Below are 15,555 nucleotides of genomic sequence, written 5' to 3' on the forward strand. Positions count from 1 at the left end.
ATTCATGTGTCATCCTGGGACTCAGAATGCAGTTTTAACTGATAATTATTATTATTACTATTTCATGGTTAAACTTGAATACAGTATACCATGGTTAAGGTACTAGACCCAGATTTTAAAAAAATTAGGAATTATTAAAAGAAGAGTTTAAATATTAATTTAGAGCACAGCAGTACATATTAGGAATGGTTTCAGTGGATTCCCCCATAAACATCAAGATTACTGTCATCTGATCATAACACAAGTGCAACTAACACAGCTGCCATGTCAGCTTCTCTTCAGGGGCTAGGTCTTAATCATAAATAACTGAATGACTAATTCAACATTGTTAAAACCAGCAAGTAACTGCTTGGAGCCATTCCAGTTTTTACATCTTTCAAAAGGTCAATACACCTACTCAAACACACAATAGTCCTATCTTTCACAGTGTTTTATTCTTTCCTTGGATTGAAAAATGACACATTGGCACCTACATATAAGTGTGTTTTAACTAACAATTAAAATGTTCATCAATTCTGAAAGAGTGACCGAGTAAAACAAAGACAATTTCAGTTCTCCTCTCCAGACAAAATCAAAAAGCCTCTCCTCTCCTTCGCTGTTTTAAACACTTTTAGGGTTGCAAAAGTCTGATGAAAACATTTTAAGGCTGAGCATTTCCTGTATTAACCTTACTTCTGTTATATTATGAATTAAGCTCAGAAATAAACTTTTTTGAGAAGAATGAGTACAACTAAATGTGGCTTGTATTTCAAATATGAATACCTACCCCTCAAAATAATAACAAAAATCACAAAGTGGCATCTAACAGTAAAATATATTCTAATCATTTACATCTGCTTGCACCACATAAATGACAGAAGCCTACTGTTAGCATCCTTCATAGAAAACATTTATTCTGCTCTTAAATATAAAAGCTATGTTGCATAAACAGAGGATTTAAGGCTGTGGCAGAGTAGCTGAAGGAAAGGAAATGGCAATCTTTCTGGTTCTAGTAGATGCCTTTCCCTATCACACAATGTTTCCCACTCATAAATACATGACAAATACTTCCTCAATCATTTTTTACGAGCAGGGATGCACAGGGGGTAGTCAATGGCTAGCTTGAGGGAAAATAGGAACAGCAGGAGGCAGAAACTGTACTGAAAATGGCTATGTGGTAAATTCTCTTCTGGAACATCACTCAGATACCCAGGCTTTGATCTTTCAGCTACAATTACACTCACATGAATGAGATCTGGGTATACTTTTTAAAAACTAAATCACTAATTGTAATAGAAACAGTTAAACTGTTTCATTATATGACTCCTCAACTCAAACATCTGATTTTTTACAAATTAAAAATTGCAATTTATCCAAAGATTTGCTTTCAATTGGGTTTAACTATGTCATCATCACAACTAGTCTCACAAAAAACACGGGGTGACTGGCGACAGCTAAATCACAGACTGGCGTCGCCTAAGCAGCCTAGCTGCCATTAGGGTCTGGGCAATGCTATTTACTGTACAATTAGAGCCAGGGAGCTCTACCTGCAATCATCCAAATCAAGGTGGGAGGATCCTTTTTGGGACACGGAAACCGACTCATCCATTTTCACATAAGCTTCCACATCTGTACTGTTACAGCAAGCCTGAAGAAACCATAGCATTTTTACTTTGAAAAAAGTATCACCTTACAACAACAGAGCAAATGCAACTACCCTGATCTTAAATACTTCTTTGGTTAGAACCACTTCTATATTTAAACTGTCATACCCAAAAAATATTTAGAGGAAAAAATTAATTTAGAATTATAAAATTTGGCCAAATATGAAGAGCTTACATTATTATATTGCTTGTGAAGTCTATTCTGAAGTCTGTGTTTGGGACTGAGAGGGTTTGCTACTAAAATACGTTAAAGTTTGTTCTTCAGTACCAACACAAAATGTCTTGGAGTATCAAAAGGACAGTTTTAGTTGCAGTAATTTCACAGAATTTATTCTAATGATTTATTGGAGTTAACCATCTGACATTAATTATTGTTTTGGCTTCCAGTCTATGAATGTTTATTTTTCAGTTTAAAGCCTTCTCACTCTTTGATATCATATGGAAATGAGAATTTTTAATGGAAAATTGAAACCATGTGCATCTAAGTACTTAATGAAGTACAGGGAGAAACAGAGGGTGTACTTTAGGAGAATTCAGATATTCCGCTTTAGATACTTTTGATTTGTTTGGATGAGTTACATGCATATATCTGTTCACAAACATACATTTATACATCTTCAAAGTATCTCACAAGGACAGTGTTTAAAATTCTGAATTGTAAGAAAATATTTGCTGTTTGGTTGGGTTTTCTTAAACTAAACACACTGCTATAGATTTCCCTCCATCATATGCTAACTACCCAATCTGTTCCCTCCTCCACAGAGCAATATTTATGCCATCTAGAGTTTCCAATGACATGCTTAAACGTTGTACTTCTCAGCAGTGGATTCCCACCTTATGTCTACCATGTTAGGACTGGATCTTCATCCAGTTCACAGAACGTCTGACAGATTGATTTGGTAAACATTATGTACCTGAGTCACTACACTGACACCGGAAATACCTGACTAAAACCTGAGCTATTCACGGCATTAAAGCCCACCAAAAGAGGCCTGTAAACCACCAGCAACGCACAAGAAGTGGCAAGAAAGTCAGGCACCAACTACAAACAGAAGAGCAATGCTAAAATGTGCAATTTTGTTTGAAAGACTTCTGTGCAACTCACATAGCTTTAGTCTTCTGGCACTCAATTAATTCCTTTGGAATGAAAAAGATGCTGTTCAGACAACCAGCATTATAGAACATGATAAAGCCACATGCTTATTTAAATTAGTACTTCTAAATCAAATCTATTTTCTTCAAAGTTAATGGCTTCATGTTAAATTGTAAGGATGGAAAGCATATTCTTTCCTGCAGTTTCAGTCAAGGTTTCACCATATGCATTGCACTCAAGCAGAATGCCAGTGGGAGCATAACAAGTAACAGAAGTGCAAGATTAGTTCATATAGCTATTTAAACTAATATCCTTGGTGATCTAAATGTGCAAGGAATTACTGACCATTGAAAAATGTGAAACAAATATAAATTTAGACATTTAACCTGTACACACTCACCACTTGTTCTTCTTTCTAATGTAGTCTTTTTCAGACAGATTAACCAAGTAGATCATCGGTTTTGAAGTAAAAAACAAATGTTTGTTCAAAACATCAATCTGAAAGTGAGAATAGAGGGGGAGAATTGTAAAAACAGTTTAAATCAACTTGAATGAATTTTATGACCATTTTCCTCATGGCATGTCTGAGAAGGCTACATAATTCAAGTGTAATACATAAATCACAGGTAAGTATAGATTCAGCTAATAAATTCAACATTCAATACACAAAGAATATGAAATCTAAAAAAAACAAAAAACCAACCAAACAAACAAACAAAAAAAAAAACCCAAAACCAACAACTTTAAAAGAACCAGTAACAGGTAGCAAAATTAGAAGTTAATTCATGGAATAATATTTATAGCCTACCTCTTTGTCATTCCAATCATGATAGAAGCGGACAGCTTTCTTTTCATCTATTACCCATGTCTTGATTTTGCACATTACGTCCTAAGCAAGATCAAAAAAAACCCCAAAGTCAAAAACTCAGCTGGATATCGAGACTATTCTCTTCCATAAACAAGGCATGTATCCATTAAGATTCAAAACATACACACAAATGAAAAATTAGATAATACCTTTTATAAACAAATTTTTACTCTCCCAGAAAAACAGAAATTGCTGCTTTAAAAGTCACTAAAGAGCAATAAAGATTATTAAAGTCATCCAAATCCCACAATTAGAAAGTTAAATACACAAGACTCAAGTATCATCTCTTGTCACCAAGAACATCAGCAGAGCTCATAAAACATATGTAAAAATCAGTACATTTTAGATTGCTTTTCGAACTCAGTAAGACGCAACATTTCAGCATCCAGCGGGAGAGACCACGTACAAAACAAACATGCCATTAAGAAAAGGGAATGGGTGGGACAAAACACAGCAAAAAAAAAAAAATTTTTTTTAAATTGTGAGCAAAAGAAATGGAGCCTATTATTGATGATCCACCCTCAAGAAATTAATTCAAACGGCCAAAGCCCTTTTTATTCCGCATTAATTTTTCGCCAACACCTTCTCCCTCCCCCCCCAAAATGAAACCTGCCAAAGCCTCCATTACACAATGGCAAGAGCCTTGCACTGGTGACCTCCAACCAGCTGCATTCACTTTCAGAACATCTCTCTCGGCAGGAAATCTAAAGGCCTTTTAGTTAGCAAGCTAGTGTGCATTCAGAAGGAGTAACTGCAGGAAGAGCCCAATGTGCTTTGTTTCTCTGGCCTTTCTTCACAGAAAGATTAATCATCTGTGAAATGGAAACGGCAAACAGCAAGTGACACAAACTGAACCCTTCAAGCCTTTCCTCATCAGTTTTGTGGTCGTGAATCCGAAAGCTGCGTGTGGCACGGTTTTCCTTACAGGCAGGTGTTAATAAAAGGCTCTTGGGTCTGAAAGGTCAAACTCTGCTCTTCTAGGAGTAGTACATTTTAGAGTCGCCTATTTTTTGTTGTAGATAATTTATGATCATGCTTTAAATAATGCATTTTTTAAAGTTGAAATTGATGCAACTGAGCATTAAGATCTTTAAAATACAAGGAAACATTCCCTGAACTGTTGAGCACACAACATTTTTTGCACTTAATGCTATGCAGTTGAAGTACATTTATAAACAACCACAAATAACATCAGTATTTACTACCGTCTTTTCTAGTCTTGCAGTAGCTTTAGTGAAGGGGAAAAAAAAAAAAAAGCTCTTCTAAATCTTCAGATCCTGATTTGAAACCCTCCAGGAACAGGACTCCCCACAGATTTTAACAAGGAAGGGGCAAGCTAAAACTTTTAATGAAATCTAACATGTTCTGCCTAAGAATAATCACTTTTACTCTCCTATAACTGAATTTCACTCATAAATGTTTAAAAGTGGCTAATATAACACCATTTCCTACAAGGAGAAGATCAAAGTGCTATATTACAAATGCATTATGATTAAAAAAGCACTGTGCAGCTTTGCTATTAACTGTTCTTTAAACCCTAAAAGGCTTCCCATAGATCTCACTTGGCACTGCATATACAACCTTTGACAAGTAATGTAGACCATTTTTATTCATTGCCTAAAATTGTAGGCAATTATGTGCGTCACACTGGCCACCTGCAAATTCTGAATGCCTGCTCCAGTTGTCAGAGCAAAAAACTAATGTCGGAGGGGATTAATCTAGGGGGAGAGAGTCCTCTTTAATGGCTCCAGCAGGTGAAATGGCCCAGCTGGTTACTATGATGAGTGGCCAGAACAGCTTATGTAGAGACATGCAACAAGATTACACATAAAGAAGAAAACACTGGCACCTTCTTATCTTTAACCCTATGTGCTTTTTATTTTTTTTAATTAATCTGTATAAACAAGATAAGGGAAGCAATTCTACCAGTAAGCACTTTTCACTTTAAGATATTTATCCTCGGCTTCTCTTTAAATAGATATATATAAAAATCAACACAACCACCAAGATTCCTGTTCAGCAGTGAAGGAATTCTGGTTACACACTATTATAGGTTTTGAACTAGTTCTGTAGGTACCTACCACATGACTTTCAGCATTACAGTTTCTCCCACAATAGCAATGCATTGCTACATATAAATTGGAGTCAATAAAAAAACTGACAGGAAAAAAAAAACACTATAGCAGAAGTCAGCAGAGTCAAACTTTAAAGTTTCTGCTTAAGCAGAAATGAAGTGGTTTTTAATCACACTGTAAGGGGAGCTACGTAACACAGAACCGCCAGGAAATTTGAAGCATCAACACAGCAAATAAAGTTTGGCCTTTCTAAAGCCTGTCCAAGCACAGAGCTGCCAATCAAAACCTCTCTTCCACATTCATTTGCTGCTTAGAGTGACACACAGTCTATATCCACTTTGGTACTGACCTAATTCTATTAATTTCCTGTTTATGCACCTGACTTGAGGCTGTTTGCAACTGCTGTTCTAAAGGAGTGATAACATGGACAATTTCCACGGGTAAGGCACATCTACAGCTGAGTATACTGGGGACAACTAACAACTATCTACTTGTAATTTTATTTTGGTTTTATAGGGAGGCTGGCAAAGTACTGGAAAGCTTTCTGTAGGTAAAAGGATGGAAACTTGTAAGCAAATGCAGCATTTTTGTATGAAGCTGATGAAGCAGTGAGATACAGAGAAGTTCTCTGATGGACTATATGGGCAGCAGTCACACCAAGCAGAATGTAAGCAGACAGTCCAGAAACTTAAAAATGAGTGAGATGAACTCAGATTCCCCTGCATCTGTGGTGGTGTTCCATTGAAATGGGACTGAACTCCTTAAGAAGAAATTGTTAAATACAAGTGACAACATGAAGAAAGGCATATATTTCCATGTATTTCTTTTTAACTCAGCTGCCCCAACACTCTCAACAAACATACATATAGCACATTTTTGGGTTATTTCTCATGCAGCACCATTTTTAATTATTTGCTTCTGTTTAGGACTGGTAAAAGACTACAACCTGATCTTTTTATCTTCTCTATCACTGTACTAGTCATTTAAACACATTTAATCGCTACTCAAGTTAACTTTGAGATGCTTAATAACAGAATACAGAGCAACGATCCACTTTGTTTTATTAGATCAGGCATCCCCAATTGTACACTTTGGGGTCAATCTGTCACCAGCAGAATGACCCACTTTGCCTTTGATGAGAGCAGTACTCTTGTTTTCCAGCTAGCAACATTATAACAAGAGCCATTCAGAAAGCCACCAAAAATCCCTCCAAATTCCAATTTCCTTACATTTGTCAAGGCATACGAAATACAGCAAACTTACTGACTATCAAATATCACTGTTTGTCACATCAGTTAATTTCTGACTATATGCATGGCAATATATTTAGCACTTATGAATACTCAGTATATTTAGCCATATGAAATACAGTGATTTTAATTATGTCCTGCACTCATTTTTCAAAGACCACAAGTACTCAACCCACAAATGCTAAGCAGGACATTAACAGTAAGTCCAGCAGTATAAAATAATGAAATACATGTAAATTGCATATAGCAGATTTACCAAGACCTACTCATGAAACACTACTGTGCAGAAAAATGTGCATACATTAATAGACTTTCTGGATGAATGATAGTAATAATGTGTGCCAATGCCAAATTCTTCTTACAGCGTGAGGGACTAAACTGAAGCTTGGAAACTCACTTGCCTACTTGGCATCAGAGAATTGTGATTTTTTTGTTGTAAATTACCAGGGCATGTAATTAACTTCCGCAAATTTAATAAAGAAATAAGCAGTTGTGAGGATTATCACTTCACACTTCAAAGTGCAAGTGAATTCCCTGTGATCCTGCAGGCAGTGCAAAAGTCTCCACTACTACAGAGTAACTGTGAGTACAGTAAGGTTTTACCCCGCCAAGGGACATATAGAGTGTTTTTCAGCACGTTATTCATTCCCTTCCAAAATTCCAAGATGTAAAAACTTACCATCTCCCTGTAAAAGCTGCAAAAGCACTTAAATACTTTTCATTTAAATGTTTCAATTGTCTAAAATTCTATTATTTACAATTCTCTGCTGCTAGGAAAAGCTACAAGGAGTATCTAAAGCATTCTCTGTAGCTCTTAATTAGCTCCTCTCACTTAATTTCAAAGTCCAACACCATTGCATATCAGTAATGAAGGTGGTAGTGTATAAATAAACCATTCTGACTTCCCTAAAGAATCTGCCTCAGTGACAGAAGGTATTTCTTTAATAAATCACTGCATATACTAAATGGAGTCAGCACCACCTACCCAGTAGGTCTCAGAATACAGCTGTAAATAAAACCTCAGTGTGTGTGTTTCTGATGGCACTCCAAACAAACTCTTTGCCTTTCCCTGGTTAGCATCTTTCAACAGCCAAAAAAGGCCATGTTAATGACACACATCTTCTGAGAAAACACTGGGGAGCTGTGCAGGGACCAGAACTGCCCCACAGCTCCAGTGAAAGCAAATACACTGCTGAGCAGAGGCAAAGGGAGGGTGGATAAGTATTTACCAACTCAGCACTTCCCTCTTGCAAGAGTGACTGAGAGAAGCCTGGAGGGTCACAAGTAAATGAACTGTACTCTAACTAGAAGACTAAGGCAATCCTGGAGTATATAAAGAGCCTATGTCCAACAGGAATAATTTTACACTTATCTCTGCTGAAATAATTAAAACCTGGAGAAAAAAACAGGTTTTGAGAAAGTTCTTATGCATAAAGATTTGGTGTTAAATTCTATGCTTCTATTTTTACTGCATTATATATACATATAACAAAAATCTCACACATACAGGGTTTTTCACACTAGCATAGAGAAATCAAACAACTGCTAAAGCTTCACCAATACTGACCAAAGCTGTCTCTTATTTCTAAACAGTAAAGATAATTAATTACTGGCATAGCTAATACAAGTAATTTAACTCTAGCCAGAAAGTATTTCAATAATGGTTAATTTTTCCTGTAAGAGATACATTCCATTTTACCCACAGTTGTAAGAATTAAGTTGGTATATGCAAGGGATCAAACCAGATGATTACTATTCCATTTGGTCTTCAAAATTTCAAAATGGTTTTTGAGGTACAGATAGAGAACAATGCTATTTGTGGTACTCATAGCTACTTTAACTGTGCAGCACCAAGAGCAGTTTACTGAGTACACACAAGGTGGATGGAGCACACCAACCCCACAGTCTTTCTATTCACAGCTTTCCTTGGAAACCTTTTCACTTCTTTAAGCATAGCCTCAGCTGTCTGCTCTTCCTGGAGGTTTTGAGGCAATTTAGAAGATTGAGGATGAAGTGACATGGTAAGAATTTATTCTAAAAACATTGTTTAAAAACAATGGTATTTTAAAGGACAATTAAGACAAATTTTGCAGTTTAAAGAAAAGGCTAGATCAAGTTTTTTCATTGTGCTAAATGCTTAAATAATAAGCTGTAGCAGCTGGGTGCAGGAAAGAGAACAAGCCAGGTACTGCATCAACTGGAGTAACAATGAGCTCCTCTGTGGTACAAAACAATGTCTAATCTCTTACAATTCCCTTGCTCGCTGACTTTAATAAAAATACAATGGGACAAGTAATGGATTTAGGACAAGTGTATTATCCTTCCTTCTATTTAATACCTTCTCACAGAGCCAGTACAAGCTGTACACGATGTAAGATTTACTTAGTACTAGATGCCAATAATGTTTATGAACCACAACAAGCACTTTCACCCAAAACATGCTACAGGCATTCCAAGCAACGTAATTCCTGTTAATAATCCCCAAATTCTCCTGTGTGGGTCATCCTTGTGGGCTCTACAGCATTATAGATGAAACCACTCAGTCCCGTGTTGCTTCTCAAAGAAAAAAGCAAGCAAGAATAAAGAAAGTAGTCTATCTATGAGTGATTATTTCCAGCAGTTCAGAAATTCAGAACAGGGAAATTGCACTGAGAAGTAAAATGAAATATCTTTAGCAGAGTTTCACTAAACTTTTCTTATTGCATTAGCCAATCCACAGAAATTTTCAAATAAATCCACGTGTGAATGCATTTGTTGTAGATTTGTGTGAATTAAGCCAAATGAAAAAGGTGTCTTTTTCAGAATACAGTTATTTGTGTATAGTGTTATTCTGGCATATGCACATACGGTTTAAAATGGCTTGGATCTAGACATACCAAGAGAGGCATGATTTACAAAATTAATTACTTCAAGCTACTTGTCAAATCTACACAGGAAAGATCAGCCTTGACAGAAAGTATTTAAGCACTGACTTCTCTTTGTCTACTGATAATACCCAAAAAATCCAAATGTGTGTTTACATATTACGTATTTTTAAGTCAGGCTTTACTACCAATCAATTCACAAACATCTGCCATGCTACATTCAGAATGTTCTCCAGAATGAACTTTAATTTTCTCTAAATACCACATTAAGCACAGTAAATGGTCCACTCAAGATTTTAGGCATAATTATATGCATTAAGAATATAAATATTTTCTCGATTCCCTATGATTTAAGTTAGCAATTGTAAAAGCCATCAGCAGAGAGTATGTCAACAGTGCATGTGTACACTGCTCCTTTCTTTCCCTCTCCTGTGGAACAAACTGGTCTCTCAAACTCTCCTCACACAAGGAGACCAAAGAAACTGGCAAAAAAAATTTATACAATTCCTCACTGTATTTATCTTCAACTTGGAATGAAAGAAAGGTGAGCATTCCCAACTGACATCATCAGTTAGAGGAAATAGGAGTTCATCCATCCGTGAGAACTCTGGCAAGTGCTTGCAGCAAGAGGTCAGCAAATTCTGCTTGGCACATCCCATTCATCAGAATATTGCAGGAAGGAAAGATTTTCATCCAGTATATATTGGTAATAAGAACAAACTGAATCTACCAGCTCTTTGCTGCGTGTGAAGTACCTCCCATACCATATGGGTGATTTTAACAACAAACGACGAACAAAAGAACATCTTTCAAACTGCTACTATAGTCTCAGGACAGGACCAAGACATTAAATGTAAGGGAGGAGAATGGAAGGGATTAAAGCTACTCAAACCACCATTAGGAATATTTTGCTCTACTCTTCATAGCACATATATGCTGACAAATACAATGACTATAGGCTGAGTGTAAGTATTCATTACTAGATCATTGTCCATCACAATAACAAAACAAAGCTTGATGCCTTTCTTTTAAAGCTGAATATGCACTAGGTGGTTCTCATACCATTACACAAAAAAGGAGTCTCTAACGGCTCCTTTCATAATTGCAATTGCTTTTCCTGTTAAAAAATGTGCTTGATTTGATAAACTAATCTTATTTCTAAAATGACAGACTTTACAATGGAGACTTGTGAAAGCATCCCATTCAACCCAACACTGGAAGTTCACATCCAGTGAATGCTGATCCTGACCTACTGTAGAAGCCACCTTTCAAGAGAAAATTGGAAGGTCAAACACTGTGCACACTGATTCTGACCTAAAGATTATGTCTTTATACCACTAACATCAATAATCTGCAGCAGCTCAACTATAGACAATACCCTTGTAGTCAGATACGTAGATGTCAATACTGTTAACATAAGAATTCTTCTGTGTTGGAATTCAAGATTTTGGGCACCCAACAAAGGGCTCAAGGAACAGCTATCCGTTGCAGAGCTATCAATTTCTAAGGACTAGAACTGAATCAGGCTGGAAGGATATTGGAAGAGAATCCTGAAATAATGTTCACTTCACTGTATTAGATAGTAGTAACTCAGAGGCTTGTCTCCAGGACTGAAAAATCTCATCAATTAAAAAATATTTTTAAGCTTAATTTTATCATTTGTACATTCTGATTCATAAAGTCAGACATATTTGAATTTTACTTTGAAATCCCCTGCTATCCAAAATGATCAATAATAAGCTAATAGTAGAGTTTAATTCAATATCTATCTCACATCTCTGCATATACCAGCATCAGACAGATTTAAAATATAAAATCAAAAGTACTCTGACTGCTTTCTGAAATTATATCTGCACTGTTTTAATACATGCAAATAACTGGAGTATTTTTATTCTATAATATCTCTTTAGAAGGTTATAGCCAAAATAATATTTAAAGGTAAATAAAGTCTGAAAGACTAGTACCCTTAGTAATAGCAGACAGTCATTTCTGAGAAGGCAGTGGGAATACCTGCAAAACAGACAACATACGTGAAAAGGACACTATTCCAAGCTTATGTCAACATTACATGTTGGTGATCCTGGATCATATTGTGCCACTGATTTTTAAGTAGAACTTGAAAATTATTTCATTGATAGCTCCTTAACAACAGTCAGCTATTTTATTTCTGCTGACACGGGACTGAGAAATCAATTCTCTGAGAGGCAGGACAAACAGGTAAAACTATTCAACTGCCAAGCCAGGTCACTGCACAAAGGTGAATTTACCACCTGTAGGCAATGTAGGCTTTCACAGAGGAAAAATGATAATTAACAAGCTATAACACCATGCAAAATGCAAACAATCAAGTACAAATCTCAGATTTAAGTACTGTCAACTGATATACACTGTCAATTTTTTATTTTTCTCCTCCTAAACTTTTGGAGATTTCAGACTACCAAGTTACAATTGTGGTGGCTTATTGATAAAGCCAATCTTCTAAAACAAACAATTCATATTTATAAAATGAGACCAATGACTTCTATAACTCTCAATCAGTTGAAATTCTTGAGACATTCGCAAGCATCTTCACATTGAATTGTTCCAAAAGGAATGGGGAAAAAAAAAAAACAATAAAAAAGAGACACACTAAAATTTTAACATAGTGCTTAAAAACAAAACCAAAACAATCTATGAATACCAAGTTTTTTCCTTCATAACCTCCTGGTTTTCCTGAAAGGAAAAATGACTGGGAACACTTCATGCAGAGACAACACTGTTTGTTCCACACCTCTGCTACAGAAGAAGAATATTGCTAAGAACAGAATATTAGCAATGGCTGTGTATTATACTGGCAAGTAATTTTAAAAGGCAAATCCTGAGTAGTTTTCTCCCAGCTCTGTCCCATCCTCTATTGTTTTTGAAGACAACCTGTTTGGAAAAAAGTATTCATTTCAGGCCATAGTATCTCTCCATAGTTTTGGGGTTTTTTTGCACTGGAAAGAGCAAGCCTTGAACAGTAGCTGCAAGTGCATTGAAACATTACTAATTGTGCTGGACAGGGAACTCTCTCTGAGACACACAAGCTAAATGCAGAGCTCAATGGACTGGGGAAGTGCAGACTGATCAAACTGCCAATATGTACTCCTAACATCTGGCTACCACTTTAGGAAGGTGGAATAATCTTTAACTGCTTTTTTCACTCATCCCACATGGTTTCCCTCCTAGACCTGTAAATCATTTCCTGCATAGTCAATCCTGCTATAGTGTACTATAGTATGTTATATATAATGCAACCACAGGCCTTCTGGGCAACCCAAAACATGAAAGGAGGCAAGGCAAGGCAAACTGGCCACCCAACCCAGTGGATGAACATCTAAAGCCCAATAGTGGCCAGAAATGCCCAAGAGCTGCTGTTACAGTCTTACAGCTACACGAATCTACTTCTAGAAGCTGCATAACTGGACCTAAGGATTGATTTGCCAGGAGAAGAAAGCAGTTTTCACAGGCATTCACCATTAAAAAAGTCCATTTTACGAAGTCTAATGTATATACATTACAATTCAAGCATAAAAGCCACAGGAAAGAGAGGCAAGAAGGTCCAAGATCAGCAAGATTCACAGGCATTATGCCCCACACTTCCTTGAAGAGATTCCCTAGTGACTACAGTTCCTCTGTGCAGCCTTTGTCTCAAGGGAAGCATTAATTTGTGCCTCCCCACTCTGTTCAGCCACCCCTTCCAATGAAACAAAGGAATTTCACGCCTTTGAAACCTCCATTGTTTCAGCTGAGACTGGTCATGTGTAACAGCCATTACTGGGAACAGAACTGGCAGAGCAACATGACGTCAAGAACCTGATCTTTTCTGTGCGTGTGTTCATAAAAACAGCATTAAGAAAACACAACAAATGACAGGAAGTGTATGTTACAAATACAAGGTGACAAAGTCATTTTGACAGGTGAACTACAGATGAAGTAATATAATAGTAAGGAGACTGAAGGAAGAGACAAAAAAATGGGTGAGAAACTGAAGCTGGGTAAAGAAAGATTAATAATAAAGACTTGGAATTTTTCTTTCACTAATTTAAACTGCATTTCTAGATTTGAAGTTTTTATTTACTGTCAACCCTTAATTTGAGAATAATCTGACATTTTCTGTTTTCAAAGACATACCAACTTCCTGTAGTTAAAAAATGACTAAGAACAACTCTTGCCATACAATCATAACTGTACCCACCACCCATTAAGTTACACGATCACTATGACAAATTCTATTTAAAACACACTCCAGTTATGATTCTTTGTAATCACAAAAGTGCCAACTTCTTCCTTCACACACGAAGAACATACATTGTGATATAAAATCCTCAAAGCATCCACAGAGGTACACTCAAAAACCAGAGGAATGTTCCATCACAAGGAGCTGAGCAAAGCTGTTTCCAAAGACAGCCACACAACAAAGTGAGTGAGAAGAGCTCGAGGCTGGGGCAGAACAGGATCACAGCACTCCTCATTTTCATCCTGTCATACCAATGTGAAATTTAGCTTTTGGATGAACTTTGAATCTGCTACGGACAGGATTTTTGCTTGTCCCTTTCTTTAACATGAATTAAAAGGTGAAATACTGTGTGGATGCTATTTGAAACTGCAGGCATAAACTGCCCTGTTCGTCTAAGCACGTGAAACCTTTTGTGTAAGATAAAAATCGCTGCCCACATGTACTCAGGGCTGGGTTCACATGACAGATAAGACCTGAAATGAAGGTTCTTAAATGATGGTTCTCTCTCTGGGCTTACATAAAGCCTTTAAATCTTCCAACAATAGCTATTTTTTCTGGCCAGGACAAATCAAGAAATAAAACAGTTTTCATGCCAGATGAAGACTAGTTCTTCACCAACAGAAGCTACCACAGAAGTGCTTTTTAACACTGCATCATGGAGCTGAATATTTTGGAGGGGGATGTTCACTTTCAGCTCCTATCTGTTTCCAGACACTAGGCAGGATCAACAACTTTCACTGCACTTCAATAATGATAAATTAACCTGGCAGCACCAATATAACCATGTTTTTCTTACTACTTGCTATCAAAAAATCCATCTGAGAAAACAGTTATCTTTTTAATACTTACTTGCTAGACATAAATAATCAATTTCCACACTGATAAACTGCTGTAATAATTAAGAGAATGCATTTTATATACCACCTGAAATATTTATAGAATATTAATGACAAAGAAAAATGAATGACTACTGGCAAAGTATAGGGGACTCAAAAGACAACTAGCAGTAAAACAACAATAGGTAAAAAATATACTTTGAAGTTGATCATTATTATACATTACTAATTTACAAAGAAACATCACTACTACCCTGTGATAATTGAGCTCATTTAAGCAGCTTTCCACAACAACATTCTAAAATTAATTTCAACTAGCAGTCTTCATTTAACATGCACTAAAAGACACAAAGTGCAATCACAAAAAAATACATTCACTTGCTGGCTACAGGAATACTAATATCAACATCATACTAGAACTTAACAGCAGGAATAAGTCAGAAGTAACTCTGAATTACAACTTAGACATTGATGTAAGTTTGACAAAGGATTGGCAATTCTCATACAAAGCTGTATCAGCAAGAAAATAACAGCTGAATTTCAAAAGTTACAATTAGCTACATCTATGAAATCTTACTGACAGCACCGCCAGTCATTCTAGTATTTTTTCAACTCATAATAATAATTACTTTAAAATACATATAAAAATAGTAGTAGTGTTTTGTATT

At 36.2% G+C, this 15,555-nt stretch overlaps 1 protein-coding gene across 1 annotated transcript in view; it reads right to left on the reverse strand.

Moving 5' to 3' along the window:
* Positions 1-15,555, reverse strand: part of OLA1 (Obg like ATPase 1) — a 93,005-nt gene that overhangs the window by 33,489 nt on the left and 43,961 nt on the right. Inside the window, exons 6-7 of the mRNA XM_059853133.1 lie at positions 3,545-3,625; positions 3,137-3,234 (exon numbers count right to left, since the gene is read on the reverse strand). Coding sequence (XP_059709116.1) covers positions 3,137-3,234; positions 3,545-3,625 — 179 coding nt within the window. The remainder of the gene's footprint in view (positions 1-3,136; positions 3,235-3,544; positions 3,626-15,555) is intronic.

This window comes from Haemorhous mexicanus, chromosome 8 (assembly GCF_027477595.1).
Source record: "Haemorhous mexicanus isolate bHaeMex1 chromosome 8, bHaeMex1.pri, whole genome shotgun sequence".
Classification (NCBI taxonomy): domain Eukaryota; kingdom Metazoa; phylum Chordata; class Aves; order Passeriformes; family Fringillidae; genus Haemorhous; species Haemorhous mexicanus.